The sequence below is a fragment of the Thamnophis elegans genome, chromosome Z, assembly GCF_009769535.1.
Source record: "Thamnophis elegans isolate rThaEle1 chromosome Z, rThaEle1.pri, whole genome shotgun sequence".
Taxonomy (NCBI): Eukaryota; Metazoa; Chordata; class Lepidosauria; order Squamata; family Colubridae; genus Thamnophis; species Thamnophis elegans.
This window is the reverse complement of record NC_045558.1, coordinates 82,554,624-82,575,201: the sequence shown is the minus strand read 5'-3', so window position 1 is coordinate 82,575,201 and position 20,578 is coordinate 82,554,624. Positions and strand designations below refer to the sequence as shown.

General features: G+C 40.0%; 1 protein-coding gene across 1 annotated transcript in view; it reads left to right on the top strand.

Annotated features, from left to right (window-relative positions):
- The window catches only part of RECK (reversion inducing cysteine rich protein with kazal motifs), a 94,029-nt gene that overhangs the window by 48,446 nt on the left and 25,005 nt on the right, over nucleotides 1–20,578 (top strand). Inside the window, 3 exon segments of the mRNA XM_032235893.1 lie at nucleotides 3,012–3,224; nucleotides 4,880–5,016; nucleotides 17,652–17,792. Coding sequence (XP_032091784.1) covers nucleotides 3,012–3,224; nucleotides 4,880–5,016; nucleotides 17,652–17,792 — 491 coding nt within the window.

Genomic DNA, 20,578 nt, shown 5'->3' with positions numbered 1-20,578 from the left:
TGTAAGCAGACAATCACTTAAACATGAGCCAGCAGTGTGCAGCATGCTGGAGCTGACAGGGCAATGCCCCGCATGCTCTAACAAATGGCTTTGCATGCCATCTGTGGCACGTGTGCCATAGGGTCTAGGCAAAGGCAGGCATCCCTAGAGTCCTTTATTGTTCTGATTAAAGGCCATGCCAAATGACCTTGAAAACTGGGCCCTATTTAACAAAATAAAATTCAGTGTAGAGAAAAGCAAGGTTTTACACTTAGGCAAGAAATATCAAATATATAGGTACAGATTAGGTGAAACCTAATTCAATAACAGTAACTCTGAGAGGTATCTTGGAGTCCTGGTAGACAATAGTGCCCAGTGTTAAATAGAGCTCAGTGTTCAAGTCGGTCAAGATTCATTTAAATAGTATATGATATCAGCCAAAAATCCATAGAACATCCATGATAGAACACATGTGTGCCCCACAATGCAATGCAGCCTGCCTCTGTGGGCATGTGTGTGCGACCCCCCCCCCCCCTGCACATGCATGCTTGACTCTCCCCCGTGTGTGTGGGGGATTTCCATCCTCCCCAGGCTCCAGAGGTGTTTCTCAGGCCTCCAGGAGGACCAAAATGCCCCCCCCGGGCTCTGGAGGCCAGAAACATGCTCCATTTTTGGCACGAGAAGCCTTCAAGGAGGGCCTCCGGAGCCTCAGGAGGAGAAAAACAGGACCAACCAAAAGTTCAGAAACAATCCATTTCCGGCTTCTAGGGAGGCCGTTGTTGCCCTTCCCAGGCTTCAGGAAAGCCGTGGAGCGTGGGAAGGGCAAAAACCGGGCCAAATGGGCCAACCAGAAGTTCAGAAACAATCCATTTCCGGCTTCCAAGTGGCCAGGGAGGCCATTTTCACCCTCCCCAGGCTTCAGGAAAGCTTCAGAAACAAACTTCCAGTAGACCCGTTGGGCTTGTTTTTCACCTTCCTCTGCTATCCTCTGGCCCTCTGGAAGACTAAAAATCAAGTGGCAGGTGCATGCATGCATGCTGGAACTGATGGCTCACATGCTGGCAGATGTGGCTCGGCGTGCCATCTGTGGTATATGTGCCATAGATATGCCATCACAGTTATAAGTCAAGTTTCCAACTTGTGGTCTGTGAACCCCTGGGCAGGTTGCAATGTTGTCACAGGAGGTCAATGAAGATTTGGAGAAATGTTATTATTTAAATCCTGAGCTAACTCTCATTGGTCCATGGCCACAAAATGGGTCCCATGGTGAAGAAAAAGTTGAGAACTATTGGCTAGGGCTCCTGCTAGAGGAGGGGATTAGACTAGAAGATCTCCAAGGTCCTTTCCGATTTTGTTATTATTTTATTGTGACTGCTCCCACTAACATTGACAGGGCAAGCTGCTAGAGTATAAAAAGAGAGCAAACTCCATTCCCTAGTAGCACTTATGATGTTATTTATTTTGGGTAATGAAATATGTGCAAGAAAACAATCAAGCACCAAGGGCCACTTGTCAATTGTCTCTATTAGGTTGGAGCATGTGTACATGCACATGACCGAGAGAAGAAAAGAAAATCCAACTTTCACATAACTTCCATTTAAGTAACCTGAGACTCAACAACTTGAATCTTGTCTATGGCAAGATTTAAAATCGGCTGTTCTGGCTGGAAGCTTGTCCTTCAGAATATATAAACACAAAATCAGCTTTCTGAAGAGAGGTGTATCTTCATAGTTAAAGTGATAATTGATTGCCTCTAATATAAGACATTAAAATCAGATTCTTATACCTAATAGTTTTCATTTTGGGATTGTGCTATTAAAATCTTATTCCAAAATTGGATTATTAAACATTTTAATTACATTTACCCGGTTTCCCAGAAAATAAGAGCTCCCTGGATAATAAGCCCAATCAGGCTTTTGAATGCAGTAGTAAGCCCTAAAGTAAGCCCTCCCCCCAAAATAAGCCCTCCACTAAAATATTTAAATGCATGCACAGCCAGTCCCCATCATTTCCTGGGGGCAAATAGGGGACATGCCCCATGCGCCCCACATGCACCTGCTATCCATGCAGAATGGCCTTTGTAGAGGCTGCTCCTTCAAACTCTAGCTACTGTATCCCTTCTCTTAGTGGCGGCCCCAAAAAGAGCAGCAGGCCCAGTGATGCTAGGGCTGGCAAGAGTGTGCCAGAAACAGAGACAGAACTTCTGGCCCTCTCTGGATCAGCTGATCTGTGGGCCACAGGCTGAGGTTAAGGGGCCTCCCGCACCTCAAAAATAATAAGACCTGCCAGAAAATAAGGCCAAGCTCTTATTTCACGGATCAAAAGAAAATAAGACCCTGTCTTATTTTGTGGGAAACATGGTATTATGCCAAAATATATGTGTGAAATTTCTACTTGATTATCCTCTCTATTAATTTATTGTCTGTTCTATATCTATAACATAAACCCATCTACAATATAATTCTGTGAAGTTCCTACAGAAGAATCTTATTTTTAATGTGGATTGTATCACAATTGTACTTCTGTAATTGCATATATATTTAGCTACATGATTTTCCAGAAATTTCTAGGAATTCTAATGATATTCCTTGTGTTTTAGCTTCTTTGTTTTTTTTAAAATTAGTCAAAATAACAATATATCTACGTACTGCTTTCATTTCCTGCTTTAATATATATGTTCTTTCTGAAATTCTTTTCAAACTAAAATCTAACTTTTCTTCAAATATAATAATAAAATCAATATTTTAAATTTAGCATTGGATTGCAATAATTCTTTTTATTATGTAAAGCCTTTGGGAAACTCTAAAGAACAGATTAGAAATAAATGTTCATGGAGAAAATCTATTTATTTGGTTGATAGAAATTGAAAAAGAACAGCAGATAATTAATTCATAATATACATCAGTCCTTTTGTTTCCTATTTTAGGCAAAATCCAGCTTTTTATCTAAAGATGTACTTTATTATTATTTATTATCGTTATCTAAAGATCATGAAATTGTTGCCTTCTGTTTGCATGACTTTTTCCTTGAAGGCCTACTGAACTCTTCAGGAGCTGCAATGCCCAATCAGATCAAGGAGCTATGAATGATATGAAACTTTGGGAAAAAGGAAGTATTAAGATGCCTTTTATAAATATCCCTGTCCTTGATATTAAAAAATGCCAACCAGAAATGTGGAAGGCAGTTGCTTGTTCACTGCAAATTAAACCTTGTCATAGTAAATCTAGAGGAAGTATTATTTGCAAGTAAGTAGATTTTTAGTGTTTTTTGTTTTCTTAATGTTAAAGCTAGATAGCAAAAGAGGCTCCATACCTTCAGCTGAAAAATGTAGAGGCAATTATGTTAATGTGTCATATCTCATAGAAGTCTGTGTTTATCTTCAAGCTAATGTAAAGGCAGCTGTAATTCAGAATTTTTAGCTGACTGTGTGAAGATCTTGAGAGAGTGTTGAGGAAAGTTGTGTGGTTGTTCTTGATTCACTTTTTTTCTTGAAATTTAGATGATTACATGAAGAGGGTTAACTTTAGTAGGTTTTCAGTTGGACATCCATGTAGAAAAAGGAAAATTAAATGACAATAATATTGTGGAAATTGTATTTTCAGTAACAAAATGAAGAAAGCATAAAACAAATCTGAGATAGAATTAATGAATGCATTTCCAACAAACAAAGCTTCAACATTGTGTTCTAGAACTGATCCAAAATTATTCTTAATTATTAAAGTATGTTTTTAACTATCAGTTGAAAAGGAAATATAAACAACTTTGAAAATTGTTTGCAAATATAGAGTGGAGAGTTGAACAAGTAGAAGAAAGCACAAAAGCAACTATTGGATACATTTGGAAATTCAAATAAGGATTGATTTCAAACATTTGTGCAAGTCAGAGTTATAAAACCAAGTTCAGGTTTGATTTGACTTTCAGATAAGATGGCTACAAAATTATTTTTTTACATATTTTTTTTACTAAACTGTTTAAACCTAATGTATTATGTAATTGAATAGGATCTAGTCAGATTCTTCTGTGCAGATCCAAAATCCATTAAATTGTGGAGAGGAATAAGTCAGTAGACATTCATAATAATGTTCTGTGCAATGTACACAAAATATTTTGGATGAACTTCTATTCTGCTTAGTAGTAAATTCCTCTGAGCACAATTTTTGGACAAATTCAAGAATTATAAAGGACCCATAATCTGAGAGTTCATCCAAGATGTTTTTAATTGGAAAAAAACATCAGTACTATAAGAACTGGCAGAATTTATACATTTTTGTATCCAGAATGAAGTTACTGGATCCTGCTGTCTCTATAATTTTCACCATGAGGCAAGATGGATGGCTAATAAATCTAATAAGTAAAATAATTTTAATGAATCTCACATGCAATGGGATAATTCTCTACTTATGTAAGAGTTCAAGATTCATGTTATATAGGAATTCATTGTAGAATAAATGATTTAAGCTACTAAATGCATTAATAGTTTTTTTAGGCAAACATAATTACATACCGTATTATATAGGGCTGTGAAAATCACCAGAAAGAGGTGCTTTGGAACATATGAAAAGGCTACAATTTTTTCCCTTAACATTTAATTGGTTGTGTCTTTTTCACACTTGTGTGGCAGCTATGGAAGGATTTTTAAAAATCATATGTGGTTCTATACATTCCAAAACATCTCTTTCATGTGATTTACAAAGATTTAATGTTATATATATTTAGATAGATAGATAGATAGATAGATAGATAGATAGATAGATAGATAGATAGATAGATAGATAGATAGATAGATAGATATTTGTTTGTAAAATTGTATGTTATTTTTATATGTGCACCTGTATACTTTTCATTTTAGTTTTAAATACTATGCATATATATAATGTGGAAACATTTTGTTTTCTTGAAGGTCAGATTGTGTAGAAATTCTCAAAAAATGTGGAGACTTAAGCAAATTTCCTGAAGGACATATGGCTGAAAGCATCTGTGAACTTTTATCTCCAGCTGATGATTTAGAGACTTGCATACCTTTAGATACCTACCTTCGTAAGTATTAAAGAACAGGCCCAATGACAACTTTAGAATTCAAAGTATTTGAATTTCTAGGCTTGACCAGAAAACAAAACAAAAACGATGGCAACAAAAGCCTTGGAATAACTATAATTTATAATTACTTTATTGTCATTCAATTTAATTGCCTCTGTAATAGTGCCATCTTTGTGATCCCAGAATTGCTGGTCCTTCACAGTGGTTACATAGTTTTTTTAGCTCATGCAAATATCTATTTTAAACATCTTAGAGGTTGTATTCTGATTGGCAGTCTTTCACCTTATCTGTATTGTATTGCCTTTTAAGTATAGGTTTTTTAAGTATAGTACCATAATTTGTTCCTATTTCTTTGCAACAGTAATACTACGATTGGTTCTTTTTTTTCTGGAGCTTTTTTATGTTCCTTCTGCGTTTAGTTTTTCCAGACTATTGTATAGTTTATTTTATTTGGCAGACTCTTCCAAATTTCTGCCCCAAATTTTGATTTCTCAAGCATTCAGCCTATTTTATCTTCTGCCTCTTACATTATATGGCACCCATTACCACAGTAACTTACTCCTCTTACTCCTCTTCAGATGGGATGAATCTGGACTTCACTCCTGCAGGGATTTTTTGACTCTTAGGCATGTAACTGACAATATGATCCGAGATTTGGCTCAGAGATCATCTATTAACACTAAGATAAATGTCATCCTCCCTTCTGTTACAGTGATTATTTCTGTTTTTCAAGTGCACAGCAATAAGGTCAAATTCATAGTGGTCTTGGAAGTGGAAATTGTCACCTAATAGGTAACAGATATACAATAACACAGTTGGAAGGGATCTTGGAGATCTTTTGATCAAATCTTTGCCCAAGCCGGAGACTCTATAAGAGTATATATAGATATTCTTGAACTTATGATCATAATTGAGACTAGAATTTCTGTTGTAAAGTAGAGGTAAAGTAAAGTGTGTCATGACCAATTTTACAACCTTTTTGATAAATTGACAAATCATTGCAGTGATTGTAAATAATGTGGTCATTAAACAAATCTGGATTTCCCCATTGACTTTACTTGCCAAAAGGATGCAAATGGCAATCACATGGCCCAGGGATTCTGCAACTGTTGTAAATACATGTCAGTTGCTAAGCAGCCAAATGTTGATCATGCGACCATGAAAATGCTGTTTCGGTTGTAAGCACAAGGACTGGCTGTACATCACTTTCTTCAGTGCTGTTGTAACTTTGAATGGTCACCAAATGGATAGTTGTAAGTCAGAGACTATCTTGACTTACAGTAAACCAACTTCTTCTAACCACATGCCCCTCAACTATGTTGGGAATAAAAGTTCAGTGTTAAAATTCATATTGATTAAAAAATCTAGGAATGAAGACTTCTGTAGGGGCAACAGGATGGGGAAGTTTGATTTGAACAGTTACTAACTCATTCCCACCTTTCTCTGGCAATTCTAACAATCTGTCATATAACTTTTTACTATTTTCAGTGAGCAGTACACCAAATAATGTTAATTGTTTGTATAAAGGAAATCCTATTAACCATAATTCTATTTTAGTACTTCAGTGTTTTTGTTTTTGTTGTATAAGTGATGGGTTTCTATCTATCTATCTATCTATCTATCTATCTATCTATCTATCTATCTATCTATCTATCTATCTATCTACATACATGCATACATACATGTATGCATGTATGTCTTGTTGTATTCAGGTCTTTTTCCGTGTAACAATTTTACACGGGAAAAGACCCGAATACAACAAGACCAACATACCTACACACATGAAAATCTACAAAAACATATATATATATATATATACATATACACATATACATATACATACATATATACATATATACATACGCTGATAACGGATAAGAGCCTGTGGCCTAATGGCTAAGATGTCTGCCTAGTATGTTATATAGCCCAAGTTCAAATCCAAGTAAGGGTATAGCTAGCTGATGAGAGCTAAATAGCTTGAAATAGATCTATACTAGTCTCCCTTTATTTATTTATCAGCACAAATAAAAAAACACATATACATACATACATACACACACACACACACACACACACACACACACACACATATACAACCTATTCTGTGGGTGTGGCTTATTTTTTGGGCATGGCTTGGCAGTCATGTGACCGGGCAGGTATGGCCAACTTGAAATCACTCATGCACACTCAGTCACATGACCCCCTCCCCCAAAGCCACGTGGCAAAAAATTTTGGGACTCCTATGAAGGGGCGGGGGGGGGGGAAGAGAGGGGAAAACCTCCCAAAAATAGACAACTGGAGGATTAAGGGCCGAAATTGGGGAGAGCGGAGAAGACAGGACAGAGAGGAATCCAGTAGAAAGCTATCACATGCTGGTGAAAGAACTTTGGGAGAATGGAGGAGGTACGACAGAGGGGAATCCAGTAGAAAGCTACCACACGTTGGGGAAAGAACTTTGGGAGAACGGAGGAGACAAGACACAGAGGAATCCAGTAGAAAGCTATCACACTCTGGAGGAAGAACTTTCAGAGATCGGAGAAGGCATGACAGAGAGGAATCCAGGAGAAAACTCCTGAGCTTGCTGCTGCTGTCTGGTGGATTGTGCCGCTGGACCTCTCCATGCTTCTCTGTTCACCACTTCCACTCCCAGGTATGGGACTTGACACCGAATTGGGCTAGGATAATGCGGACTGGCGGGGGGAGCAAGCGATGGAGCGGCTTCCGGATGGGCGGGGGTGAGCGAGGAGTGACAGGGCCGGGGCAGGCATTCTGGAAGATACTTCTGGGTCCACCAGTCAAACCTCCTCTCACCGGATTAATAATTTTCACCATCTGGTTCTCCCGATCCGGTGCGAACTGGCAGAAACCCACCACCGTTGCTGATTCACAATATCAACCAGTCTCTCATTTCCAGGAGTGGAAATATCAGGCCCAATATTGTGGCTTAGGAAACTCTTCTTGGAAGCTACAGCAGCCACGGAGAGGTGTGAAAAGGACCTTGGGTGGTCCTGAAGCTTACCAGATACCAGAAACAGCTGAGAGATATGAAGTAACTTGTCCTCCCCCCCCCCAATTGTGATATCCTTGGCATTACTAGAAGGAAACATATGTGTCCTCCTCTGCAAGATAATCCTTGGTCAGACTTTGATCTTTATAATATCTTTTTGGGGAGCTATTAAAAATCTAGGGTATAAACAAATAAAGAAGGAAGTGGCACTCTTCCCATTCTGCCTGGATTATTTAAAACTGCTCAGCTAAATACTCAACCTCCTCTGGCATCCTCTCTGACCAGAAGATCCCACTGCGTCTTCAATCGAAGATCTACCGCCCAGTTATTTGTCCAGAACCTCTCTGTGCAGCAGGAGATTGGTCAACAATGAAAAAGAGACACGAATGGTCAGATAGTCATTGAGGGTCACGCGGCTGGATCATCCTATGGACACAGACCTCCAGAATCACCCCAATTCTGGACAAAATGAGAGAGATGAGGCCGCAGTTTCATGGACATGTGGTCAGATATGATGTGGAACTCATTGTGATGTGGTGGGCACCTTAATGGCTGGAAGCCCCAAGAATGACCAAAAAAATAATGAAGACATGTGAGGTGTAGGCATATGTGTTCTGATCTAAGCTGCCCAAGATCATGAAGTAAACTCCTCGTCCCGATAAAACCTCTTTTATTTAGGTTAAAGGGAATTCCTCTCCAGCAAAGTCCCGGCAAACAGTCTTTCAAGAGATTTCACATCTAAAGACGTTTATCAGGCTTGGAGAGCTGCCAGGCCGACACCTTCCAAACGCCATGCTGTAGCAGAAATTACTTGGCAAGAAGTCAGGAACAGATCTTCACCCTAATGAATTGAACTCATTGTCTCCTGCAAACTCCCCTCCCCTTTAGCTCCTCTATTATTCCCTAAGGGAGGGGCCATTCATCTGTGCCTTTACTCCTGAGTCAGCCCTTGTACCTTAGCTGTTCTCTTCTGTTGGCAGCTCTGCACATGTGCACAACAGGAACAGGCTCCAGCTGTTCTTCTGCCCCAATGATATCCAACTCTGAAGGCAGCTGATAACTGTTAGATGCCCTGGTTCCATCTTTGCCTCTGACGCAGAGCACTCCTCAGAGCTCCAGGACTGGCCCATGTTCCTCCTCAACCTCCTCACTGTTTGAGTTTGACACCAGCTTCGCTGGCCGCTGGCAGGCCATAACAATATGCCATGCTGATGCTCAGACCCGATGAAGTGGTGGGTGAAATGCAAAACTGTGAACTCTGTGAGATGATAGGAATAACATCAAGAACAGGAAGAAAAACTAAATTATTCAACCATGCAAAGAGAAGGTATCAAATGGGGAAACGCTCACTCTGTTTTCTTTCTGCAAAGAAAACAGAGCTTGACTGTGACACTCACTATATACAGATAGTCAATAAAACAAAGGAGATCATTGTAGATTTTAGAAATAGCCAGCATAATAATGCTAGTATCAAGGATGCAGATGTAGAGGTGTTGAACAGTATTAAGTATATGGGGGTGCAGATCACTAATACTCTGAACGGTTCTCTCCACAAGTCATCCTTAGTGGAGCGTGCAAACTAGCATCTGTATTTCCTGTGTCGGATGAGGAGACCACATCTTTCTCCTTCTGTCCTGGCCACTTTCTACAGAGGTACGATTGAGAACTTTTTAACAAACTGCATCATTGTTTGGTTTGGTAGCAGGAATGCCTCAGATAGAAAGTCCACACAGTGAGTAGTGAGGATAGCAGAGAAGATTATAGGAAGCTGGCTTCCTGTTATTCAGGATGTTGCTTATAAGGGCTATGTGCATAGAGCTCAAAGCATTGTTAGAGACCCCACACACCCATTTTATGGTCTGTTTCTATGTTTGCACTGTTCTGGGGGGGATGTGCAATGAAGGGGGCTATTTTTCTGAAAGGATGTTGGGCAATTCCTATTGTAGCTTTCATCCTATGTTGGATCTTGGGTGAGGGGCTGCTTGTTCTAATCCTACCATTCTGCTTTTCGTAGCTGTCAAACTTTGCTGCAAAAAGTTTCAAAATATCCTGTCTTGAATGGGATTCTGCTGGCAGTATTTGCTTTGCTTATGAATGGAGCCATTTAGATAGTTAACTTCCTCTTTCAATAAGCTCTTTATCTCTTTAAGGGCTGGCATCTGCTGTAGGCTATTAAGAAAGACTGGAGGCTGTTTTCTGACTCTAAAACATGTTTCTCCATTTCTCTTTTAGGGAAATACAATATTCTGCTACTTTGAATATTTCACAAAATATTTCATTCTTCTGGGGGTGGGGCTTCCCATAGCGTGAAAATCAAGAGATGCATCTCCTGCTAGAAATGAAATGGTCAGCTGTGTTCTGAAGAGCAAGAGCAGGGGTGGGATTCAGCCAATTCGGATCGGTCCGGGTGAACCAGATGCTAATTTTACATCGGGTTCACTGAACCGGTAGTTGGAAGGACTGGCTGGCCCCACCCACACAGCCATTCCCCTCCCAGGAGTCTCCACATGGCCCATTCATCATGCCAGGTAAATGTAGGGCCTACATGGAGGCTCTGGGAGAGCAAAAAAATGGGCCTCTCAGAAGTTCCAGAAGTCCAGAAATGAGCCTGTTTCCGGCCTCTGGAGAGGGCCTCAAAAGACCAGGGAAGCCATTTTTGCCCTCCTGGAGGCTCAAGGAAAGCCTTTGGAGCCTGGGTAAAAATGACCTCTCCTGCTGTGGTGTTGGAGGCTGAGTCGGCCATCACCCCCTTGGCCACCCAGCAACCGGGCAGAGAACTGGTTGCTAAAAAATTTTGATCTCACCTCTCAACAAGAGGGAGTCCTTCCAGCCACAGTTGCCTTTATTAGTGGTGTGTTGTCACAGCAATAACTGAGCCAGGCTAAACATGGTTAGAACTGTGACCTAGCAGGCAGATGCACAATAGACAGCCTGGTCTTAAAAGGTTTTGACATCTTTATCCAAATGAATGAAGTTGCCAACAGGTGAGAAGGCAGCGTTGTTGCGTTCTTTCAAAATAAAATAATGCTGGACATATAATAAGGTGAACTGGCCGAACCCAGAGAGTCTGAGCTACAGCTTTCCTTTCTGGGATGTCAGATTAATTTTCTTGTTTTACTTTACTTGTACAGGGAGCTAATGAATATTACAATGCTCGCTGGGATGCTGAAATTTATTGAATCCCCCCACAGCACTTTACCAATTGATAAAACTGTACACAGCAGAGCTGTGCTCAGAGGAGGGGTTATAAAAACTCCCAGGTAGATGAAAATGGGTAGTTCTGGGCAGCTGACCACATAGAGTTGAGTTTGGGGGGGCGGATTTCATACATTCTCTTGGGCTTTACACTTGACCTTCCTGTTCCTGTTTAAGAACATGCATTCTGTTAACTGTCGTCAGATTCCTATGGGGTCATGTAGGGGTTATGTAGGTGTCATAGTTGGCTCTATAGGTAAAGTACAAACCCTACGTCAGGGGTGTCTAACTCAAGGCCCAGCAGCTGGGTTATGGGCTGAGTTATCCAGCCCATAGTGTTTTTAGATCTGGTCTGAGGGGCCACCCTGGAAATAGCAAAGGACCGGCCGGCGGTACTTCTGCCAGTGAAAATGGGTTTCCGAGCTCCATTTTTGACAGCCATGGCCTCCTGCAACCTTCTGACAGTGAAAAACAGAACTCAGGAGGGTGATAGAGAGTTGCAGAAGGCTGTGGCAACTAAAAATGGAGCTCAGGAGCCCATTTTTGCTGGCAGAGTACTCGAGCCGCCACAGGTGCCCCTGACAGAAGTGATGTCAAGCTGGCCATGCCCACCTCCTGAGGTCAAACACAACCTTGATGTGGTCCTCAATGAAATTAAATTGAGTTTGACACCCCTGCCCTGGGTGTTTGTCTGAGCTACATGTGATTGAAGTTTCTGAGGGTGATGCAATGTATGAAAGGGTGTTGGGTAATTCGTATTGTGGCTTAATGGCTTAGTCCTGGTTTGGCTTTTGGGTAAGGGTATTTGCTTATGAATAGAGCTATCTAGTTTTCAGCTTTATTTCTTATGTGCTGACTTCTGCTGAGGGTTATTAAGAAATAATCTCTCCTTTAGGGAAATATAATATTCTGCTTTTTTTAAAATATTCCCTAAAACACTTCATTCTTCTAGGGGAGGGGAGGATGCTAACTTTCCACAGCACACAATGTCCCACATGGTGGACTGTCTCAGGCAATACATGTAGCTTCTCTGTCCTAGCTTTTCCCCTTCGCATGGAACTTGATTTACTTCCCTTGAATGGAACAGCTGCTCTAGAATCTAAACAGGAATTCACCAGGAATTTCCAAGCAGTCATCCGATTTCCAAATATGGGAGCAAATAAGCAACAGAAGGGTTGGAGCCAGTATCCTATGAGAGAAGGCAAGAGGTTCTGCCAAGATTTCCAACTTCAGGGCCTCCTTCATGTTTCCTCGGAAAGAGGCAGCTTTGGCCTAGTTGAGAAGATTGAAGGGGAGGAGGAAACAATTGCAGGCAATATACCCTATGAGCAAGGCATAGGTGGGTTTCAAAAATTGTTCAAACCTATTATGTGGGCGTGGCCTCCTTTGTGGGAGTGGCTTGCCACCCATGTGACTGGATGGGAGTGGCTTGTTGCCCATGTGATCAGATGGGAGTGACCTGCCAGGCTGTCACCTATGTGACCTGGTGGGAGTGGCCAAGACAATGTTATTACTAGATATTACTAATTACTAGATATTATTAATATTACTAGATCATTATTAATGCGTAGATAACTGCAGGACATTACACACCCACACAAACTATGACAGTGCCAGGAAAACACCAAAAAATAAGAATCCCCCCCCCCCCCCAGACTGCCAATGAAACCAGTTTTTTTTCCCTAAGCCTAAGGACAGGAAAGACAAAGTCACTGGAATAAAAACCATCAAGGCAATGTGGAAAATTATAAAGGACAGGCGCTCACAGAACCATCAACCACCTCAGAATTACCTAAACCACGAGGGTGAAACCCACTAAACCTGGCAAAACTGCCTTGCAAGAAACCTGGCCTGCCCATAGAAAAGCAGCCACTTTGAGACACATAAACCTGGTCTGAACACTTAAAAGCAACATATTGCATCACAAAGTAAACATTTGCAAAAAGGAATAACATTTCTTGTAGTAAATATATTTTATAAACAATTAAAAAAATAAAATTCCCCAAAAATAATTAAAAAAAAGATATTCTATAAATAAAAGAAATCTTTAAAGACCATTGTTAAGTATTACACCAGCAATATTTTACACTGTAACAATCTTAAGTTATTGTACCAGCCATAGTATGTAACCATTAGTTCAATCCACCACAATAATTTACACTGTAACAATTTTAAGTTATTGTACCAGCCATACTGTAACCATACATTTTTAAAATAGTTTTACATTTCAAAGTATTGAGTATAGAATATTTTAAAATGGTTTATTTTAATTTATTTTGGATAGAATCTTTTTTAAATAGTCTAAGACAATTTAAAAAAGATTCTATCCAAAATAAATTAAAGTAAACCATTTTAAAATATTCTACACTCAATACTTTTATGTAAAACTATTTTAAAAAAATCTATGCATTAAATAAAATATTATTTTAAAATACATTAAAATAATAATAATAAAAACTTACCAGCAGCAGGCAGAATCAGCAGCACTCCGATGTGATAGATGGATCCTCGTCGCGATGGCAGGCAGCAGGAACAGGTAAGACACTGGACCCTCAGACAAGGCTAGGGTCACTAAGCAGGTCGCCTGGCAGGCTTAGCAAGCCAGGCGAGCCTGGAGAGGGGGGCGGGGGGCTTCTCTTGTGAAAGGTAGCCCACCTTCGCCACCAGGCCGCGGCTTTCGCAAGGGATGGCCTGGAGGCCTTCCCTTGCAAAAGGTAGGCCGCCACTCCCACCCACCCACCATCGACCGTGTAGCGCACGCAAGCCCGCGGCTTTTGCGAAGGCCTCCAGGCCTTCCCTTGTGAAAGCTAGGTCACCGCCCCCCACCTGCCTTCGGCCGCGTAACGCACAAGAGCCCGCGGCTTTCGCAAGGGAAGGCCTGGGGGCCTACCTCACAAAAGTTAGGCTGCCCCCCCACCTGCCTTCGGCCGCTATCGCCACTACTGCCCCCACCTGGCTTCGGCTGCATGGCATGCGCCAGCCCGCAGCTTTTGCGAGGGAAGGCCTTCCCTCACGAAAGGTGGTCCGCCTCCACCCACTTGAAGCCTCCCGAGTCCCGCCGCCGGGGCTTTGTTGCTTACCTGAGGGAGAAGCAGCAAGCTCCTGGAAGGCGAGGGCTGAAGGAAATTTTCAAAGGGAGGTCAAGCGCGAAAAAAGCTTTGCTTCGCCTCAAGCCCAATCACTAATTGGCTGGACTCCAGCCAGTCAGTGAGCAGCAGGCTGGACTTAGTGTGGACGGGTGGGGGAGTGAGCGAGCGAGTAAGCTGCGAATGGGCAGGGGAACGAGCGAGTGAGCCGCGACGTGCCGGCAAAAGTGCGTTTTGCAGCGACAGGGGCCAGGACTGGTACCGGCATTCCAGGAAGTTAATTACTTCCGGGTTCACCAACGATCCGGTTCACATGAACCGGGGCGAACCGGGAGGACCCCACCCCTGACATACACAAACACACACATGCTGGTCTTGTTGTGTTCGGGTCTTTTCCCATGTAAGATTGAGATTGTCTTGACAACGTTTCGGCGAGGTCTCACTCACCATCCTCAGGCTGTTTTTTTCGGCTTAAATACACACACGCACACACGCACACACACACACACACACACACACACACACACAAACCACTTACTACCCATAAATGAAACCTGAATGTTCAACTTGTCTTCTTTGTTATCACATCACCAGAACTTCATGTAACATTTAAACTAAACTCCATTCAGCTGTGATAGGACTAGAAGGCAAATTGACAGATAATGAGAAAAATTTTAGTGTCATTTTTGTGTGTTAGTGATTAGAATGCAGTACTGCAGGCTGTTGATTGCTAGCTGCAGTTCAGCAGTTCATATCTCACTGCTCAAGGTTGTCTCAGCCTTCCATCCTTCCAAAGTGGGTAAAATGAGGATCCAGATTGTTGGGGGCAATATGCTGACTCTCTAAACTGCTTAGAGAGGGCTGTAAAAGCACTATGAAGTGATATATTAGTCTGTGATATTGCTATTGCTATTAATCTTCAGAAAACATCAGACCATCAGCCAGGTTTTCACACTGAATTTTTTTGACTGAAAAAGTCCTTCTCCTTCTTACAATCCCTTCCATTTCTTATTTCATTTCAATTAAATCTTCATTTGAAAGCTCTGATTTGAGGTTTGATGATAGTTGCAAATGGACACTAGTGGGAACTAAAGAACTAGCACAAAAAAGTTAAAATGGCTATGCTGGCTATAACATATTGTATTTCTTACCTTAAAGAGTGTTTTGATAACTGAGCTATTAACAATTAATACTTTCTTTTCTACTTGTTCTTTTTTTTCTTTGTATCTTCTGAACTTTTTTTCTTCTTGTTTCATTCTATTAATTTTCACAATGTTTATGAAAAATTGAAATAAAATTAAAAGCAAAACATTAACAAGCTAAGAGTTTAGGAAGAGTCTATGGATGGAAATCCTAAAGGAGAAAACTACTAAGGATAATTGGGAAAAACTGAAAAAATGGATTATAAAAGCCAATCTAACATAATACCACAAGGAAAGAAAACAGGAGACACCAGACAAAACCAGCAAGATAGCATAAAAAATCTCTAACAAAACTGAGAGAAAAAGAGGACAAGTATTAAAAAATGGAAAGAAGGGTAGAAAACAATTCCAGCAAAATGCTCAAATCAACAGTGACAAAGGCAGGAATGTTAAGGTTTAAAGTGAACTAAGACTTGTAACAAATGCTAAAAATAATTTTTAAAAGTTTAAACATGTAAGAAACAAGAAAACACTCAAGAAAAAAACCTAATGGGAGAATATAGCAAGGAGATGATGGGCACCAAGGACAAAGCAGACTTTTTAAATATATCAGTGCTTTACAGTTCTGCTTTTAATAGAGACCTGAATATCATTTTCCTGATGATGCCAAATATATTAAAAGTTGATGCCACCATCATAATTGGGAAATGTTCAGGAAATAAGATGCTCATGGATAATTATTCAACATAAACACAAAGCTGTCCAATTAGTACTTAGAAGTTATCAAACCATGTATTAAAATACACCACACAGATAGACTATTTCTACTTGCTGTACACATGGTTTGTCCTTAAAGTGTATTCGAAGGTTTAATTGGTACAAAATACAGTGGCACAGGCAGTTATGTGTGCTCATGGAATAGCATAAGTTTAATCTCTGCTCTGAGAAGTGCATTGCTTACTAGCTTGTTTCCAAGTCCAAGAATAATAGTATTGATCTTTAAAACATTTCATGGTATGGGACTAGTTTATTTGTGGGACCTTCTCTTCCTTTTTTTTTTAATGTAAATGTGTTTTTATTTTCCATTTTCATTTTCGTACAGTCACATATATACTGTGCACAACCGGGGCCATATAACATTAAACAATAGACACAGCCATTCCTCTTGTCAATAATACCCCCAAAAATAGAAACCCAATGTACCTCTTCGAACCTCCATACACCCTTTCTTTCGCCCCCCCTCCAACTTTCCATCTTCCCTCCATCATTCCCCTCTACCCTACTTCCCCTCCCCCTCTACCACTCCTCTCTCCCGATGCACTCCCTCCCTCCCTTCTCACCCTCCCTCCAATCCTCTCTCCCACCCTTTCTACCCCTCTTTCTTCTATCCCTCTACTACTCCCTTCGGTGTATTTCTACTATCTATTAATATATTCAGCTTGTCCTATTTTTACACTGGAATTAAAGAGCAACAGTATACAAGTGCAATCGCGTTACTTTGAAATCTGACACATACTATATATCCCCCCTCCCCCCCTAAGACCCCACCTCCCTTCCCCCCCGACTTCCCAGAGCCCGTACACGGTATAGATTTTGTGGGACCTTCTCTTCCTAATTACATTTGACCATCACGTCAGCTCTGTCAGAAAAGATATGCTGCAGGCCCTGTCCATTAAGGAGTTGCATCCGGCAGGGCATAGGACACAGGTCTTTTCTGCTATGTGAAACATCATTCCCTTGAGATGAGGCTATCCCCATCCTTGGTAACCTTCTGAATATTGCTCAAAACATGACTGTATCAACAGGCTTGAGGATCTCGTGGAAATGCTGCATCAATGAGATGGCTATATTGCATGTTATACTGAAGATTTTATTTTATTATATTTTAATAATATTGCTTTTTAAAAAAATATGGAATATTTTAAATATTTCTTCCTCATGATTTGTTTTTAATATATGCTGAATGGGATGAGCAGTCATAAAAATATGATTAATAATAAATATAACCCCCTTTGATAAGCACTTCAGAACCTGACATTTAGGCTGAAATGTTGGTTCTTTAAAAAAGTGTTGAATTATTATTTTTTCTTTTAATAATGTGTACATTTTTACTTACTGAATAAAAATGACACATTAGCTTAGAAATTAATACACAAGTCTGATTCTACACAGTATTAACGTTCCCTACTTTTTGTTTTTTTCCAGATCCAAGTACATTGGACAACATTGTAGAAGATGTTACACATCCCTGTAACCCAAATCCCTGTGCTGCAAATCAATTGTGTGAAGTAAACAGAAAGGGATGTCAGCCTCTTGAACCTTGTCTTCCCTATTTTTGTATTCAGGGTAAGCCTTTTTAAAGACTAAACAAATGCTATAGGTTTCTTAATAATTTAGCACTTGCCTTTCTTGTCCTTAAAAATATTCTTCCTTCAAGGGGATTGCTATTTCAAAATATAATTTCACTTTACGCTAAAATTGGAAGGGAAGGGTGACCAATCTTTAGGAACTTTAGAACCTAATGCTAAGCATAAACCCCAAGATAACCAATCAAACAAGGAAATAGGGAGTGCTGAGAAGTCAGATATAAAATAATAGATGAAAGAAGCATATGCATGGTCATCCATAAAGGACTTGGATGTCTACATACTAATGCTCAATGTATGAGGAACAAACGGTGAACTTGGAGCTCTAGTATATGAGGGAAAGTACAATATTGTTGCTATTATTGAAACGTGGTGGGATAAAATTAATGATTGCAATGTATTACTGAAAGGATATAAATTGTTCAAAAGAAACTGACTTAAGAAAAGAGGAGATGGTATTGCATTATACGTTGGAAATCAGTACACCCCTAGAGAATTGCAGAAAACTGAAATGCAGAAAACCAAGGATGAAAACCTTGATTTCATAAAAGGAGGGAAAATGACATTGCAGGCCACCCAAACATGCAGAGGAAATAGATGAACGTTTTGCTAATCAGTTAGCTAGGATGTGCAAGAAACACACCACAGTAGTAATGGGGGACTTTAATTAACCTGGCATCAACTGGGGGACAAGCTGTGCTTAAAGTGGGATATCACACAACTTCCTGACCAATCTAGCTGACAACTTTTGTCATCCAAAAGATAGAGGAAGGTGCTACATGGAAGTTGTGGGAACTTTGGGAGAGAATAACCATGTCTTACATAATTCAGACAATAATCGAACAAAGTCAAACTATGACCTTAGACTTTAAAAAACATGACTTTAACAAACTAAAAGTTTAGGAAAGAATCTATAAATGGAAATCCTAAAGGGGAAACAACTCAAGAATTGAAGAAGCTTCTTGGATAAAAAATGAAATGTCTTCAAGAGAAAACAAAGTTCAGTTGTCTTTTGAAAAAGCACTTCAGGACAACTCAAGATACTTGAGAAAAATGAGATTATAACAGCCTAATCTAACATAGTATCACAGAGAAAGAAAACAGGAGAGTACAGCTGAAGTCAGCACGATTGCATAAAAAATCCCTGACGAACTGAGAGAAAAAAAGGACAAATATAAAAAATGGAAAGAGGGATATATAAGTAAAACAATGCCAGCAAAATATCCAAATCAGCAAGGACAAAGGCAGGAGTGCTAAGGGTTATAGTGAACTAAAACTTGTAACAAATGCTAAAAACATGTTTTTAAAAGTTTAAATATGTTACAAAAAAAATACATAGTCAAAGAAACCATCTATCTACTAATAGATGTAATGGAGAAGATGGCAAGGAGGTTGCAGGCACCAAGGAAAAAGCAGAATTGCTTATTTCTTTCTTTTAATCTGTCTTCATCAAAAGAAAAAAAACAGTCCAGAAAAAAGTGACATGTAGGATACAGAATAGTGATGCAAGTCAAAATAGTAAAGAAGATTGTTAGCGAATTTCTGTTCAGTCTAGGTGAGTTCAAATTGCCAGAACCAGATGGATTACATCCCAGGATTTTGAAGGAATTGGCAGACGTGATCTTGGAACCATTGAATATTTTTTTTTCCAAAATTTCTGGAGCACCCAGCAAATACTAAAGGTGTCAGAGTTTCAAGTAATGCCCCCAACAAAAGAAGACTCCAAGGTTCAAGGTTCCATTTTATTAGAGATGTCATATTGGCACATCTGGGAAAACCTGAATCTGAAAGTTCTAGGTTTTCCCTATCCAAAAGAAAGTCAAAGATCCATCCCCTGCACCACAAGTCCCTCACATGGTCCAATCAATTCACCGTCCCAACTGGAGCAACCCCCAGTTAGTCCCTTCCAGGTGCAGGTCGAATGCCTTTGACTCCCAGAGAAAGGAATGTTGTTATGGCTAATCCTCCACCACTCCATGTAATCACCCCTCCCTTTTCCCAGGCATTAAATGTGGCAGCCTGAAGCTCCAGTGGAAAAGATGGCTTCCAGGGCTGACAAAAGGACTGGAATAGAGCTGATGTGCTTCCAATCTTCAAAAAAGGAAAACAAATTAATCCAGGAAACCACAGGCCAATCAACCTCGCAACAATACCTGGGAAGACCCTGGAAAATATAATCAAACAGAGGATTTTTAAGCACCTAGAAATGAACAAGGTGATTACTAAAAGCCAGCATGGGTTTGGTTAAAAACAAATCATGCCAGGCTGACCATATTGCCTTCTTTGACAAAGTGATTAAATTAGTTGATAAGGAAAATGCTGTTGACATAATTTACTTAGACTTCAATAAGGCATTTGACAAAGAAGTTCACACTCTTCTTTTTAGTAAGATAAAGCAATGTGGAATAGATACTACCACCAGAGATGGATTTGCAACCGATTGACCAATCATACAGTGAGAAGTCCTCAATGGATTACATCAACATGGGGTAAAGCTTGCGTTGGGGTAGCTCAAGGTTTTGTTTTAGGCCTAGTACTCTTCAACATCTTCATAAATAATCTAGATGAGAAAATGCAAGGCAAACTCATCAAATTTGCAAAAAACAGCAAGTTGGGGAAAATTGCTAACACTTTAAAGGATAGGCTCAAGACAGAGCACCTTGACAGACTTGGCCTTATCCAACAAAATGCAATTCGGTGATGAGAAAAGTAAGATCCTATACATAGGCAAGAAAAACCAAATGGAAAGTTATAGAATAGGTGATA